The sequence below is a fragment of the Trachemys scripta genome, chromosome 1, assembly GCF_013100865.1.
Source record: "Trachemys scripta elegans isolate TJP31775 chromosome 1, CAS_Tse_1.0, whole genome shotgun sequence".
Lineage (NCBI taxonomy): Eukaryota > Metazoa > Chordata > Testudines > Emydidae > Trachemys > Trachemys scripta.
The window spans coordinates 206,523,250-206,540,003 of record NC_048298.1 but is presented as its reverse complement, the minus strand read 5'-3'; the positions used below and the strand labels follow the sequence as shown (position 1 = coordinate 206,540,003).

General features: G+C 43.9%; 1 protein-coding gene across 5 annotated transcripts in view; it reads right to left on the bottom strand.

The window, feature by feature from the left end:
- Positions 1 to 3,080: 3,080 nt before the first annotated feature.
- PCYT1B (phosphate cytidylyltransferase 1, choline, beta) overlaps positions 3,081 to 16,754 on the bottom strand; it is a 64,855-nt gene continuing 51,181 nt past the window's right edge. For 4 of the 5 annotated variants that reach the window (XM_034754952.1, XM_034754962.1, XM_034754943.1 and 1 more), the window contains 2 exons: positions 13,652 to 13,840; positions 3,081 to 6,561 (listed from right to left, as the gene is read on the bottom strand). In XM_034754952.1, coding sequence (XP_034610843.1) covers positions 6,349 to 6,561; positions 13,652 to 13,840 — 402 coding nt within the window. In that variant the 3' untranslated portion in view covers positions 3,081 to 6,348. The remainder of the gene's footprint in view (positions 6,562 to 13,651; positions 13,841 to 16,754) is intronic. The other variant, XM_034754979.1, reaches the window with a different exon arrangement.

Genomic DNA, 16,754 nt, shown 5'->3' with positions numbered 1-16,754 from the left:
AAGCTCCTGTGTAAACACTCTTTTAAAAGTTTACAATTGGTTTGTCTCATTAACTTATTTTGGTACCTGGCTGAAACTGGAAGAGATAATTGATATATGTTGGGGCACCGGATAGTCCTCAGTGCCTTTTAATTTTAAGATTGTTCTCACTGGGGTTTGCAACACTTCCCAGTTCATGCTGGTATAACTGAGATAAAATGAAGCTGGTTGTCTTCAAAACATCAGTGTCTTAAAGGCAGTGGGGTCAGAAACTAGTAAATGGCATTGGTGTGACAAATGTATTGAAGAATTAGGAGTGCAGCTCCCTCTCCTAGAGCTGGGTTGGCGCTAAAGGGCTCCTATGAGTAAAAGTAATAAAAATTATTTTGGTCACTAGTGTTAGCAGACTTAACTCAACATACACAGGAAGCAGATCTGCTGAGTGAAAGTCATTATGGTGATTTTTTTTTAAATCCATCTTATCCGGGGGAAAGCTTGTGTAACTAACACTGATTCTGGTGGGGACTTGTGCCTTTAAATCATTTGTTTCTCAGCCATCTTCAATTATTTTTAAAATCCTTACATTTTATGCTCCAAAATAAAAATATCTCCAGCTAGTACATGCTTAGCTCTTCTCTGCAGCTTCCATCCTCCCCTACGCACAGGGACAGCTATGACTGTCGGAAGAATGTTTCATCTGCAACTGCTAAAGTGAATTTACGATCAAAGAAGGAAAAGAGTGAAATCAGGGTCATGGGATGTTTGACTAATTTTTAGCGGGGAAAAGAAAGGGAAAGTCAAAAGTGCTGTGTTGTTTAGAGCTGCAGCCAGGCCAGAACTTTCCTACTGAGGTTTTAAATAATGCTTGTTTCAAGTAATCCAGAACACCCAGAAATGCCCTGAGTGTCTACACTGTGAAAGCTAGGGGTAGGGGGGAAAAATCAGGACCAAAAGTGAAAGTTAAGGTAGACCAGCTCAAAGGTTCCACTGCATCTGGGCAAAGACTGAGGAAGGCCTGAAGTATATGATGCTGCAGCATACCTGAATACCAACATTTATGGGGATGTTCTAGGCACCAGTGGGCAGAACCCTATTGATTTTGAGTAAAACTGAAAAACCAGAAGGGTGAAAATGGTGGACACATGGAACCCATGGCATCTGGTTAGCAGAGCCAACAGCTTCACCCAGCGTGTAATTGTCTATAGACGAGAGCTTGTGCAGAGGGATGTAAGGAGCCCCGCTGGTGTACACTATCTGGCCTACAGAAGCAATGGTGTGACTCTCTAGTTTAGAAAACACAGCTTTCACTAAATGTAATTGCATTTTCTTGTGGATTGCAGCCCTCCAGTTTGGCAAGGTACTTGTACACGTATTTATTTTTAAGTACGTAAGTAGTCCCATTGACTTCAAAGTTAAGCACATGCTGAAATACTTTGCTGAATCAGGGCCTGTAGTGAGAGGGGAATGAGGGAGAAGCTGTAATAAGGGGGTGGGGGGAGGAAAGGGATTAGGGGAGATATCTATTTCAAAACCAGCAACAAAAGCTCCCCCAAAACCCAGCCAACAGCAAGTACCCTTGGCCCAACGCCAGTGTGTGTAGAGGAATATGGGAAACTGAAGATGTTCGTGTGAGAAGTTAAAGGTAAGTTGGAGAAAGTGTGTTATGGGAAAGTAAGAGTTAGCAAAGACATGATCATTATGGTTTCATTATAACTAGTTCAAGCGAAATTTTCAATGAGTGTTTTTAAGAATTGTAAATGTTTTGTTAAAATGCTATCTATATTGATAGTAAGAGAAGGACATGTATGCAGATGTTAATTTAAATAATGTATAATATAAAGAGCCAATGACGTGGTGGAAATATAATTATGACAAAGGGGAGTTTAATGTTAATTAGCAGTGTTATGAAGTATAAAAAGTAGTTTTGCTAATTGCATGGGAGTTCCAATTAACATTGTGTGGACGGGGATGTTTCCAGGATTATAAGGTTCTACAGTACTACATTCTTGTCAGTGGACTGATCACCCATTGATACACCATTTCATCTTCGAGTGTGAGTATTTGTGTATGTGGTAACTGCATGCCTGTCTGCCTAACTAATCCTCCTCCTTTTGAATAAAGTTCAGTTGTATCACTAAAGTGTTGCCTAGTGATCCTCTCTAACTACATTTTCTGTAACTGACCTAGAAGCTTGAACTTGAAAGGTAGGTTGGGTTTTCTTGCACCTTTATCTTTAACAACTTAATATTAAGTGGGAATTAATTAAAAGGTTACACACCTACTAATTATGGGTGCCTTCTAACAGATGCTATACTGTAGCAGGAAGAGAGTAAAACCCTTTTTTCTACTCTTTGATTAATTATATAACTGATATATGAGAGCTGGCTGCTCCCTGGCCTGAAGAGCTTACAGCCCAGCTGGCACGAGACAAAACACGGGACATGGGTGCAGGTGAGGGAGGAAACAATACTGAAGACAGCCCCACAGGACAAACTCCTGGAAGAAATGGGTCTGAAGGTGGTGAAGGCAGGTGCTTGGCGTACAGGAAACGCAAGGCACACACTGCAAAACAGAGAGTGGGAGGAGGGTTGGCAAGGAGCTGCTAGGAGAGATGATTGGGAGGTGGATGAGTTTAGCAGCAGGGGTTTGGACAGGTTGGAATGGCTGGCTTTTCAGCTCATTTAGGCTAGGTCTACACTACCCGCCTGAATCGGCGGGTAGAAATCGACCTCTCGGGGATTGATTTATCGCGTCCCATCGGGATGCGACAATCAATCCCCAAATCGGCGCTCTAACTCCACCAGCGGAGGTGGTAGTAAGCGCCGCCGACAAAGCCGCAGAAGTCGATTTTGCCGCCATCCTCACAATGGGGTAAGTCGGCTGTGATACATCAAATTCAGCTACGCTATTCACGTAGCTGAATTTGCGTATCTTAAATCGACTCCCCGCTGTAGTGTAGATGTACCCTTAGTATCATGGCTGTAGAGAGAGGGGATATCCACAATGGAGCCACTGGGGTTAGAACATGGGCTTGATGGTACCCAAGAACGTTCCGGTAATGACTGGCAGAGCCGTAGTAAAATAAAGATGGCAAGCTGCACTCTCTGTTGTATTTCATTTATTTTCCCCATGGAGCTTGGGCTTATAAATAGGAACACAATAAAGCAACACTTGTTAAAAATAAAAAATGAAACCCAGCGATGACCAAAAAGTGCAAATCACCATCAGTATGTCCAGAGATGGTGAGGAAGTTGGCTGTCTTCTCTGTGGGTGGTGGAGGTTGTGCATGGAGGGTGGTATCCATACCAAGAGAACAGGCGCTCAGGCTTTCTTATCCCAAACGCAGACCAGACATCTGGTACAGGTATATGGCTTTGTCACTTGGTAAACCACACGTGACTCTGGGAGCAATAGCTAAGCTTAAAATGAGGTCATTCTGGTGAGTGTTTCTCCTGTTTCCCATTACTAGTCAAGCAGGCTAATTTTCCTCCAAAACTTTGCTGAACAGAGGGCATTGTTTTAACAACAACAAAAACCCACCAACCCTGACAGCCTCCATCTCATTTGGACAGGGCTCCTTGGTATAAACAGCACCATAGAGAGCAGGCTGTTCTCACTGTGGAGGGGTGGTTTGTGATGGAGAAATCAGAAGAACAAACAAGCACACCCCAGGGATGAAATTACAGTAGCTGGTTACCTAAGGTGGGCATGAAGGTTTTAATCACACCATCCTCTCTCACAGGGCAGGTGGCAGCCAGACACTGTGGCCCTCTTATCATTCTTACTAGTGAAAGAAGCAGTGAGTGCCCCTGGTACCATGATAGCTGCCAGTTGTTGCATCTCTGTAAAGAGACTGGTTGTGTCTCCAGAAAACCAGTTACTCAGCAAGGACGTCTTTCCTGGAGAGAGAGTCAGATAAGGGCCTGGCTGAGGTTGCATATGAAAAATCAGCTAGGCCTTGTTGGGTGGATAAAGGAATACTTGGCTATTAGGGAAAAAAACCACAAGGCTGGCTTGGGGGCCTGCAGCTAGGGTCCTTCAGTGGCCTACCTGGAAACTGCTGAGGGTGGGGCTCACTACCAATAATTTCTAATTCTGCAGGGCAAGGGAATGCAGCCAGAGGGTAAACTGCTGCCAGTACCCTAATATACATGAATACACACCGTACATTTACACACCAACACCTGTTTTTCACAAACTCCTATTCTTGGTGCCTCTCTGAAATGTTCCTGCTAGTCTGTTCTTCATGGGCTGGAGCAGAGTCCTCTTCTTTTGCTGATTGATGTCTCTGCCTCTCTCTCCTCCCCACTGGAGCTGTGTTGTCCTGTCTGTACAGGAAACCAACAAAATGAAGAATACTACAATCTACAGTAACTTTCACCCTGGGATGTGCTCGCAGCATGAAGGAAGCAAGTGGAGCAGTTGGCTTTTGGCTACTGTTGTCCATGCCATCCCTTGTTCTGGCTGCCGTGCAGGCTGCAAATTGGAATGTATTGCAGGTTTAGTATGCCTTGCTGGTTTGGTGCCCAAACTGCTCAGTGGACTAGATGGAGAAACACTTGACATGCTAGCATAAGAACACAGGTAGGTCCCGTGCAGCAGTCTCTAGAGCAATGGTCCCCAAACTTTTTACCTTGCACCACCCTTGGGGCCATAGCTAGGGCCAGGGCTGGGAGTGGAGCTGGGTGGCACTCCCTCCCTGCCCCAGGGGGACATGATGCACAGTTTGGGGACCCCTGTATCAATGTAGAGGTGGATGGAGCAGATCACTTCTCTGTAGTGCTGTCCGATCAGTTTCTAATCTCATTTTCCAGGTTGGGAGGAACGTGGGAGTCTTATGGGAGGTAGTTCAGCCAGCCAGCCACAAAGCTGTAGGTCACCCAATCCAACAGCCACCCCTTCCAGTCGTTGCTCATCTGGCGTAGATGGCGTATGAGAGAAGTCTCATCTCATGCTGAGCTGAGAGGTTACTGATGTCAACATGATCATGTAAAAAGGAGAAAAATTCTTAAAGTTGATGTCTTTGTGGCTCCATTAGGGATATGAGGCTGCTCTGAGGGAAGGAGGGAAAACACCAGCATCCAATTCTGTGCATATAGTTTAATTATTTTCCAATTGGGCTGCCAATGTTTGGATGTATTAAGGGCAGGTGCCAGCAGGCAGTTAACCTGGATCCCAGACTGGGAATGCATATCCATGTGTGTGCATGCATGTACTGTATACCTAGCTGTAAAAGAACGGACAGTGCATACATGCTTTGGTCTTGTTTAGAGAAATGCCAAAAGTTTTAAGGTTGATCTGATTGATACATGGGATGGGCAGAAACGCTGTTGCATAGACAGTCGGTTGATAACTGACATCTCCGAAGGTATGGTAGGCCCAGGAGAAATGTGGCTGAGGGGCTTTGGCTCCTGTGTTGATTAAGGTGATGACTAAAATAGCCCAATTCTTTTAAAATATTTTTTTCCCAGACAAGAAATCCCAGCAAGGACATTCGCTGTCCTACGCTGCAGCCTTCAAAGCAATGTCACAAAGAAAACCAGAACACAACAGGTGGCTTCTGAGGCACTAGGAACAAGGAGTGAGATTTGCTAAAGCAAATGAGATTCACGCTATATTAATCTTTGCACATGCCCTGACAAAGGCCTGGTCAGCAAATCTTCATTCAACTCAATCTGTTCAATGCATCTCCAGTGCCGACTGGCCAGATCCCCGTTGCACTGGCCTGGTTTAGTTTTTTGGTGGCTTTTTTATTTTGAAAGAAAAAAACACATTTCCTGTACTGGAGAAGTTTTTTGCTGCTGTGACGAGAGACCTCATCGCACTGGCAGGGCTCAATTTAGTAGGGTGACCAGAGAACAAGTGTGAAAAATCAGGACACTTTTTTCCCCCAAAGGTGGGGAGGGAGGGGGTACAACGCCTATATACGATCAAGCCCCTAATATTGTTGGGTCACCCTAGGTACATGCAGAGTCCAGAAGTAGCTAAATTGTCTCTTCACACAGTGCTGCTGTGCACATGCTCACTCAGTCTAGCTCAGGGGCTGAACGTTCCCCTGCAGTGCGAATTCCCCGAGGTTCTTAGCTGGCCCTAGCAGCTGCAGCAAGTAGTGACTAGTGACAGGTACTTACTCCAAGGTCATGTGTCAGTTAGTTGTCCGGGTGTATCTGAGCCCCAAGAGGAAATGGGGCAGGGGTGAGCTGTTCCTGAGAACTCGTCCCTGGCAATGCACCACTCCTCTTGCAATGCCTTTTCCTACAGTGCACTTGCCTCTGTCAGCAACAGCTGTATGTAGTTCCTCTCCTCCCAGCCACCTGCATGTTATATGATGTTGGTATCTTTTTTTTTTTTTTAATCGTTTATTTTTCTTTACTTCTCATCCTCATCTCCTTCGCTCATGCTGCTGATGGAGGCCGAGGCCGCTTTCGGAGAGGAAGGGGGTGAGGCTTTATTGAACAACCAGGGGGAGGGCGGCGATGGAGAGCGGGATGGAGAGCGGCCGCGTGTTGGGCTGCTGGTTGGGCTCTGCCTCGGCGACAAGGCCTGGAGCATTCGGCCACTTCGCTCCTGAAACATCTGTTTCTGAAAAGCAGTTTGAAAAAGAGGCTGTATGAGTCAGGCACAACAACAGGGGGCTTGGGTGCTGTGAGGCCAGTTGGGGACAATTACCTGCGAAAGGGGAGAGATTCTTTGGCCTTCAGGAAAGGGAGAGGCTTAACGTGCATTTCTGCTCTGAAATATGGCCAGTCAAAATGGCACCCTGGAGTCACAGTTTACAAGCCAAATGGTTTTGGTACCCAGCAAACTAGTGTGGATGCGAAAGTGCTGCTGGGAGCTTTCCAGCTACACTACACATTCTGCAGGTCTCCGAGGGGATGCTATAGGCAGAATTTAGTTAGTTGTTCAGTTCCTGGGTGAGCCAGAACAGACTCCGTTTCACTCCCGCTTAGCTGGGCTGGCTCCACTGTACCGACAGGAGTCAAAGTCATAGAAATGTAAAGCCAGATTGGGCAACCCTGGTGGTTATTCACAGAGTCGTCCCTTTGGTAGGGTGAATTGGGGTAACCACTCCGTGGGCTGGTGCAATTGGCTGGCATGGTCAGTCCCGGAAGTGATGGATTTGTCACTTCCACCCCAGACCCCACACCCCTCTAGGGACAGCTCTGGTTATTCACATCTGAAGTCAATGGGACTGTGCTTATGTGACGTGCACAAACCGGCCTTTACTTTGTTGTTGTAGCCAGCAGAGATGACTCTGGATACACATATGGGGTGAAATCCTGACCTTATTCAAGTCAGTGTGAGGTTCTCCATTGACTTCACCCATGGACTGGATCTTTTGAGCAAAAAAAGATGCCACATTTTGATGGAGTTGCTTTTCAGAGCAGCAATGTACTGTTAAGTTTGTTACAAAGGAGATGTGGGGCTTAACTTCGAGGTGGAGTGGGGAAGGTGCTGTCTGGGCTACTTCTTGTGGAGCTCTCGCTGCTGGCTGAGTCAATGAATTGTATTGGTAATTCTTTCAACAGCTTGCAGCTGGGCTGAGCTCTTGTTCAGAGCAAAGTGTAGATCAGGTGTGACCGAACGCATTGTAACATGTTTCTAAACAGCAGCATAGGCAGGGTTGACACTGTTGACAACAATGTTAACAATCTTGGCCACTCCTGGGCTTCCTTCTAGGATTGGACCACAACCCACTAACACAGTTTGAAAGGTGTTAAACCTTGTTTACACCATTGTTTAGAAAGATGGTTAGTTAATGTGTTTGTTCACACACGCCCTATATTTCTAGTCTGCACAGGAACACAGCAAGTGGCTGCTTGCAGCCAGAGTTCTAATGAAAAGAATAAGGCCTTATCTACATACAAAAGTTGAACCTCAAACCTGCTAAACTGGCGCAAACTCTTATTTTTGGCTAAAGAACCTAAATAAATCTAGTTTAAGCCAAAATAAGTGTGTCCACACAGCCTCTGGCACCAGTTTAACTAACATGATTTAAAAGCACACCTTAAGTTTGTGCCCCAAGGCTTCCTCCTCCAGAGTATTTCCATGCAAAATAAGAAGAGTTCTTTCTAGCTAACAGTTCTGCACAGCAAGGCAAGGCCTTTTCAGCCAGCTCTTGTCCAGCGAAACTGTGCGACTTGCCCTTTGCTAACTAGCTGCAACTTCATGTGGCTATGTTAAGCTTTTGGGTCCCCTTTTGTCTCACAAAGCTGGTTTTCTCTCTGTCCAAACTCTGAGCCCTTTTTGCTGCTAGAACTTCTCCCGGTTAGAGCTGGACAATAATCTCCAACTGAATCCCACCCCACCCTCTCATGGCTGGCTTCCACTGCTGCATGGCAGATGGAGATGTGTGTCCCCCTCCTGCTCAGTGCTAGAGTTCTAATTCTGTGCCTGTTGAATACCGGCTGGATATACACACCTAACCCCAACACACACAACCCATATAAATACAGACCAGAAATCTTAACAAAAACCTTGGGTTGGATTTCATTTTCCATTGACCTAAAGAGGAATAACTGGCAAGGTCTATTATGATTTGGTTTTTATTTTAACTTTCCTTTGAACTATGTGGTACTTGCCAGTGGTGGAGGCAGGATAAGGGTTAGATGAATGAATGGCTTGCTCTAATATGGCACATCATATGTTTCTAGTGCCATGCATGGCCTCATGGCTGAAGTACTGGAATATAGGAGATCTTCTATTTCAGCTCTGCCCCAGACTTCTTATGTGGTTATGTAAATTGCGCAGTCACTCTATGGCTCTATTCCAGTGTTTCTCAAACTAGGGTCACCGCTTGTGTAGGGAAAGCCCCTGGTGGGCCAGGCCGGTTTGTTTACCTGCCCCGTCCGCAGGTCCAGCCGATCGCGGCTCCCACTGGCCGTGGTTTGCCACTGCAGGCCAATGGGGGCTGCTGGAAGTGGCGGCCAGTAAGTTCCTCGGCCCGCGCCACTTCCAGCAGCTCCCATTGGCCTGGAGCAGTGAACCACAGCCAGTGGGAGCCGCGATCGGCTGGACCTGCGGACGGGGCAGGTAAACAAACCGGCCTGGCCCACCAGGGGCTTTCCCTACACAAACGGTGACCCCAGTTTGAGAAACACTGCTCTATTCTCTATCGGGGATAATAATACTTCTCTATTAGACCATCATAGGGCTGTGAGAAGGATAAATCTATGGGTATGGTTGAGGTGCTCCCATACTATAACAATTAGCATGATAAAAAAAACCCATAAGTAGCTAGTGTGCTGTCCAATATTTTGAACATACACCTTGCTGAGTATTTTCTGCTGTGCTTTTCCTCTTGGAGGACCCAAGAATTCCATGATTTTTCTCAATTCAATTTTTTCTCCCAAGTCATCAAGACCTTGTGCTGTGATGACCTTCCTTCTGGTCAAGAAGGTTGGATGGCTCCCTTCAGAGCTCATCACATCTACTACAACAGCAGCTAGAGGCATTGCTGAAATGAATGGAAGGCCCTTCTGACCTCTGGAGACTAAGCTAGTTTCTTCCACCATGCTCCTGGTTGCTACTGGCCCAAGGAGTGAAGTACCAAAATAGAATAACAAATCTGAATTAACTCCAGAGCCCCCACACCAACCTTATATTTTATCTTCTATTTGAATAGAACTCTGAAAATTAATTTTCACTTATCAACTTAATGTCACACTCTGCCTTCAGCTGCAAAACCAAATGGCAGAAGAGGATACAATCTCAGTAAATTCAACTTCAGCACAATATTCAGGTTGGTATCCCCGCTCCCCCTCTCTGCCCCCGCAATGGCCATGTGTCCATACTCCTGTCCTGCTTGCTAGGTCTGAACTATTCAATGCTTTGTAAATCTCCTGGGCTAGCAGGAAGTTCTTGCTCTTTGCAGTAGCTTCCAGCCTGCTAAGTAGAGGACCGGTTCGGGCAGGAAAGGGTTAATAGTGCTAATAGTCCAGCGCTGTCAATGTAATCAATGCTGGCAAAGATCCCAAGCCTGTAGCAGCATCACAATCAATGGCAGTAGCAGGCCCACTGAGGGGTTTTAGTGTGGAGGGTTAAGAGAAGAAAGTGATGTGGTCTGGCTCTGTAAAGCATTAGTGTCATTGGTGCAAGAGTCTTTGTTGGGTTTAGGAAGTTCTATGGGGCTGTGCAAAAGTTACATTTACCGTGTATGGAAGTCTCATTTTCTTTACAAAATAAAAGTGACCAGGTAAAGAACCTAAGCGTTGTAAAACTCCCTCTGAAGGTCTGCAGCTGCTGCGATTTGAGCTTCTGATTCTACAATACAATATGGCCGTTTCAATGGGGTCATATGTGGGCTTCAGGGTCCAGACTGAAAGTATATTGTGCACTAAATGTGGGATCCTGGATTTTGATTAAACTGACCATAAACTGTGGCAGTATTCAGGCTCTGGCCAGTCAAACATATTCCCAACGATGATCAGGACTGCTCTCCAAACGCTGAGACGTCCCGGTTGGGGAACTGAGCGGGCTGCTCTTTAAACTAATTTCCTACAATGTTGTTCCATTTCTGAGGACTTGTGTAAACATTTTTATTATTAAAAACATGGACCTTTTTGAACATCTTTCTTCAAATTGTGCAGTTCAACCCAGAGCCCCAGAGGATGTTATACTCACACCTGCCAGCAGGTTTGTGCAGGGAACTTGCTCCTTATCGGCTTTACATTGTACTGCACTATACAAGGGTGAGATTGCAAGACAGCTTTCGGTCTGGCTCTTTTTCTAGAGTTTTATAGCACATTGGCCATTATTGTATCACAGCACCTCTGGGGCTCTCTGAAGGAAATACATTGTGTATAAAACTATCTTGGTGAACAAATTCTCAAATGAATTCTATCCATCCTTTGCAATTTTGAAAAACAACATTTTGACCTTTTCCAGAAATTATATATAATTTTAAGTGGGTTGCCCAGACTTTAGTTTATATTTTAGAAAAGGGATGCCAGCACAAAGTGTATTATTTCACAAATAGTAATTATAATAATAGCATATTAATGGGATGCAAATTACTGATCTAGGAGTATAACATGCCTATAACTATTCTTGGACTTTTAATGTCAACATTCAAAGTAACATCTAACTAACACTGATGTGGCAAATTAATGTTAATAACAGTTTTGACACTAATAGCAAGTTATCATTATTTAAAAAAACAACAACTTCCAGTTGCCAGGCTGAAGATGATTTTTGAAAACACCTCAGTTCACTGTCACTAAAGCTTTCCTTAGAACAGGGCCAGCTCTGATTTCACTCTTCACCGGACACTTTTATGGGACTTTGCTCTGCAAATGTCTCTGCATAAAATTACATCTGATTTCCTACTCTGCATCTGCCATCCTAAATCAGAGGGCCAACAAATGTTCTTTATCAGGAGTTTTAGCCTAGTGCTTTTCACTAAGGAATTTCAGTCTATAAAAATGTCTAATGTTTAAGATAAAATATTTCCCAGTAGTATTTTTTTTAGTGCTTAGAGCAGGGAACTGAGTCAAGGCCCTAGCCTCTATTCCTACCTCAGCCGATGACTCAGCGCATGGCTAGTATAGTGCAGATGCCACTTATCTTGGGAAAGCAGTTTTGCCAGTAATGCTTATTCCAGCCACATGAAATAAACTATATTGGCAAAAGCACATATTTGCTGGTATAACTGCTTCTGCACCCGGGGCTTTTGCTGGCACAACTGTATCAGTCAGCTCTCATCTCTTCACACCCCTGACCAACAGAGCTACGTCAGCAAAAGTTTGTAGTGGAGACCTGGCCTTAGGTACTTTACCTAACAAATAAGACTCACTCCCTGTTCCGAACGGCTTACAATCCAGTTTTAGACCTGACACACTAAATTAGAATAACAAACGTGGGGAATGAAGGAAAGGGTAGGCCCAGAGGTGCAATAATACAAGTCTATTTAGAATCACATTCATACACCTTGCTGGTGCCACTCTTTCATTCTGCATTTGTAAAACAGCTACAATACGACATGTCCACCTCACAGGGGAGTTGTGAAGCTTAATTCATGAATGCTTGTAAAAGCCACTGAGATCCTTCAATGAATGCACTAGCAATGTGCATCAGTAAGTTGTAAGTGTATGTTGTTATTGTGTTCTATAAAAAGCATTTGTTCATAGTCAGTTTTTGTTATACACAAATCATTCCTGCTTCAAGTTCATATTAAATCCCATTTTCTCCACTGTAAAATGAGGGTAATAATACTGCCCTCTTTTGTAAACGACTGACTTCTAGTGCTGATAAGCTGTATGGCAGACTTAGGTATTATCATTATTATTAAACTTTTTAAGCTGACTGGTTGCATCCATTTGTGCTTCCTCGCAAAGTGTAATCCATAAATAATTAAAGCCTTGCATATGTTGTCAGCCACTTGACCCACTTTGAAGTGAATGGAAGCTGCGTGACTAAATCCCAATGTACCTTTGAATGAGTCCACATTCTCCTGGGGGCATGCTGGTGGGCCGCTTGCTGGTTATGTACACTGCTGCCCTCAGTTCTTTGCAGTTTGTCAATGGGAAGCCTGTGGCTGGATGGGTCCTGTGTTCATCAGCCTCTGCAAAACACTTTCACACATGCATAACTTTAAGCATGTGAGTACACTTATGCTAAAAATTATGCACGTGTGTAAGGGCTTTGCTGGATCAGGCTCTACATGACCCAGAGCATAGAACCTTTGAACAAAATGTAAGTTCATAGATTTGGTTAGAAAAGACTCAATAGTACCTTAATAATAACTCCTGTGTCAACTACTGATTGCTTTTACAATACTATTGAGTTTTGCAACTAATTCCAATGCAATGTAAGACTTGGGACAGTAAGAAGAAAGATCTCTAGGAGTGGCATGGGATGCAGTCTCTCTGGTGATCAGTTCCTGGGGCTGGGTGTCAGACCACCTGCTGGGTTCTACTCCTGATTGTTTCACTAACTCACTGGGTGATTATGTGTGACTCAGTTAATCCCTCTGTGTTTCAGTCTCCCCAACTGTAAAATGAGAACTGTAAATAACAATACTATGACCACCTTTGGGAAGCGCCATGAGATTTCTGGATGAAAGTGGCTGGGTCAATTGTTCACAAAAAGTAGTGACTTACAAAAGTACATCTTGAAGCCTGGCCTAAAATGTGTATCTCTCTGCAGGCATCCCTATGAGTCTGTATATTTCTCAGTATAAAGTTACAGCTACAACATGACCATTTTTATATTTATTATGCTATTTTAAAATATTGCCAAATTCAGGTTGTTAATGTTCTCTGTCTCTTTATTGCCATTTTCTGGAGTATAAGCTCTTCCTGATATAGGTGCATAACTCCTGTTTATTGATGATGGGAGGGTAGGGGGAGAATAGGCCTCAGTGTAGAAATGTACAATGTGTCTGTTAACACACAGTACTACATAATGCACTGTAACATACTTGGGCACTACATAATGGTGGTAGTGCCTTTTAAAAATACAAACGCAGAAATTGGCCTGAAAAAGACATTGGAAGTAGGAGATGTTTGCACTGTGGTTCTGGTACATGTTGTTGGATGAAATGAGAGGAATTGGCACTGACCTGCTAGATTGGCTTTCAAAACAAAGACTGGAGCAAAAGAACTTGCTATGGGTCTGTGTTAAGAGAAGAATAAATCAAAGGCAGACAGAATTCCTGGAATGAAGTACCTACCCAAGCTCCATCGGGTCCAAACAGCTCTAAAAAGTTGCCAATGAACTCTCTGGACTTCTCTTCCCATTTCTGAATGAGGTCATGGCTCTTCTCTTCCACCTTATTAACAAATTCTTTTGATTTTTCCTCTACATTTTTCACTTTTTCTTTCATTTTGTCTACCTGGTTCTGAAAGCGATATTTCTTTTCCTGTTTGAAAAGTATGTGTGGACAGACAAAAAAATTATCAAGTGGGTTTGGGGAAAGAAGAAAGCTTGTTATTTGTGCTTAAATACACAGGGCTTTTTCTGACTACTATCATGTGTAATATTTTACTATGTAAAATGTATGGATGTTCTGAAAATATTTATCATTTAGTGCTTATCATGTGTTATGTTCCCCAGTAGAAAAACAGAGCTCTAGATATATTAAAATAGGGTGTTCTTTAAAAATAATGTCAATTTAGTATTCGTGCAAGTAAAAAACTAATACCCCAGGCATGTAGCAGGCAACATGCAAATTTCCCCACACTCTTTTGCCAGTGCATCCCAATACTGGCTTGCAGCCCTGATGCTATCCCAGTCCAAGGTATTTCCTATGAAGAGATCTCTTCAAAACAGAAGAGAATCTTCATGACTGAGGTTTTGGATAATCAGAGGTCCCCTGGTTATACCTGAGAGAGGCGATTAGGCCAGAAGGCTAGCTGACCAAACAGTTGAGGAGTGGAGGGAAAGAAGGGGCTGATCAATGTCCAGAGATCCGCTCAGCTCATCAGAAGAGAAAAAGAATGGGCTCTCAGAGCTGCTAAATGCCTCAGATTCAAAGCTTTAGTTTTGAAAAGCTTCTCAACTCCTCAGAAGCAAAACCAGTCATGCAAAGCTTAAAGGATCTGTGGGGCTGAAGCTCTGTCTCTGTAGATCTTATGAGCTCTGTAGGAGCAGAGCTTCAGTCAGTTCATAACCAACTTTTGGCAGCCTGGGAACTTCAGTTAACTGGAATTTACGTAAATCTGGATTACACAGTAATTAATTAATTTTCCTCTAAAACAAATGTTCTTTAGCTCCACTATGGCAGCTTAACCTATAAAAGTGCAGCTTTGGTCAGTGTAAATTTGGCATCTTATGACTTGAGGATCTACTTCCTATGTATAGCCACAGTCATATTTTCCTTGCTGGTCTTGTTAGCATTGCAGTTAGGTGAGTGAGATGGATTTTATTCTAGCTCAAATATCATCAGTAGAATTGTCAAAGTCCAGTTGCAGAATCTTTATTAGTAGTGAGGAAGAACAAGTCAGAAAATACACAGCTTGGCTTCCAGCTTGAGTTTTCAGGGTTGCATTCAAAAAACATTTTGTAAACCTGTTAATTAATCAGATATGATATGGAGTGATTGGGGTCTTGATTTTTCAAATGTGGCCATGCAAATGCATACACCAAAATATGTGAGCATTCACACACCTGATTTACATGCACAATTCCCACATTGAAGATGCAGATTAGTACTTGTGCTTCTGGTGCAGCTAGTTGGTCATCTGCATGCATAAATATTCCATTTGAGCAGGCAGTTATGGTAAGTACACAAATTAGGCGCATGCACACACACACACACACACACACACACGTGAACCTGAACTTTTAAAATGAGCACCGTTGGGACAATGAAAAAGGAGCTCTACAATGCCATTTTAGAGCTACTTTCAGAGTTGACGTGTGCTTCAAAGTTTACAAGTTCTAAAATATGCCCATACTTTTACCAAGTCATTTTTATGCTAAACATTTAATGGAACTAGCAATTGCATTTTATCTTAAACTCAAAATGTTAGCACCTCAAAGCTGTAGCTGACACAGAAATTCAAAACGACACAGGAGCATTTCCTTTGCAGCTTAGTAGGACTAGCCAAAGAGGCTAAGTCAGGATAACCCCCCCACTCCAAGCTCCACCGTTACATAGGCAACCAAGCCTTAATTTAGGAACGCCTGCATTTTCATTTTCTACTGGTGCCCTTTTATTTGTTCTGAAACACTAGAAGCCCTTGGAGAAGGGCAGAGCTTCTTCTGTTAAACTGCTGTAACCCTAAGCCAGCAGGGATTTCAGAATGCATTAGGCTAGGTCTACACTACAGACCTAGCAGTGACACAGCTGCAAGGTCTCCCATGTAGCTGCTCTTCGCCAGCCTGAGAGAGAGCTCTCCCATAGGCATAATTAAACCACCCCCAACAAGCAGCAGTAGCTATGTTGGCAGGAGAGCATCGCCCACCGACATAGCGCTGTCCACACCGGTGCATCTGTAGGTGTAACGTATGTTGGTCAAGGGTGTGTTTATTCACACCCCTGACTGACAAAAGTGCTAGTGTAGCCATAGCCTTAGTCTCTAGAAGTGGGGTGAAGAAATGCTGCATGTGCTATGCAACAGTAATACCCTCTGACCAGTTGAGGAACGGATTTGATGAGCTCCAAAGCCAATTCACACCCAGTGTGTTCCTCTGTCGGAATGATGGCTGCAGTGGATAGTTACAGCAGGGAAGATATGGGGAAGCCTCTAGGCCTACAACAAGGATACACAAGATACCCCCACTTCCACCTCAAACATAAAAACTAGCAATATAGTAGACCTGGATTGAGAATGAAGGTTCAGAGGGAAAATCTAAGGATCCCAAGGATCCTCCTAAATTGGAGTGACCGATAAATCTTGAGTCACTGCCTGAATTAAATTAGTGAGCCCCTTCATTATGTGCCATATACAGCTCAGTCAGGTGGGAAATAGAAAAGCCAGTGCTCCAAAATGAAATATGAAACAGACAAGAAAAATGCCTACGTCTGCGTTTCCAACTCCAGCTGAGACGTGCATATTACAAAAAAAAAAAAAAAAAAAAAATCTATAGACTGTCTGTGATTTATTCTGTCTCAAGTACGGGAGAATTGTGCCACTCAGCCTGTCATTTCTTGGCTTGAGGAAGGGCCAGATTTACAAAGGTACTTAGGAGCCTAAAGAGACAGACAGGCATCTAGTGGGACCAGTGCTTAATTTGTAATGAAAGAGGTGCTGGGGCTCAAGCAGTTTTTTTACTTTTTACTAACGTGGCAAGCCCAGAGGTGCCGGGGCTATGAGCCACCAAGCCGAGAG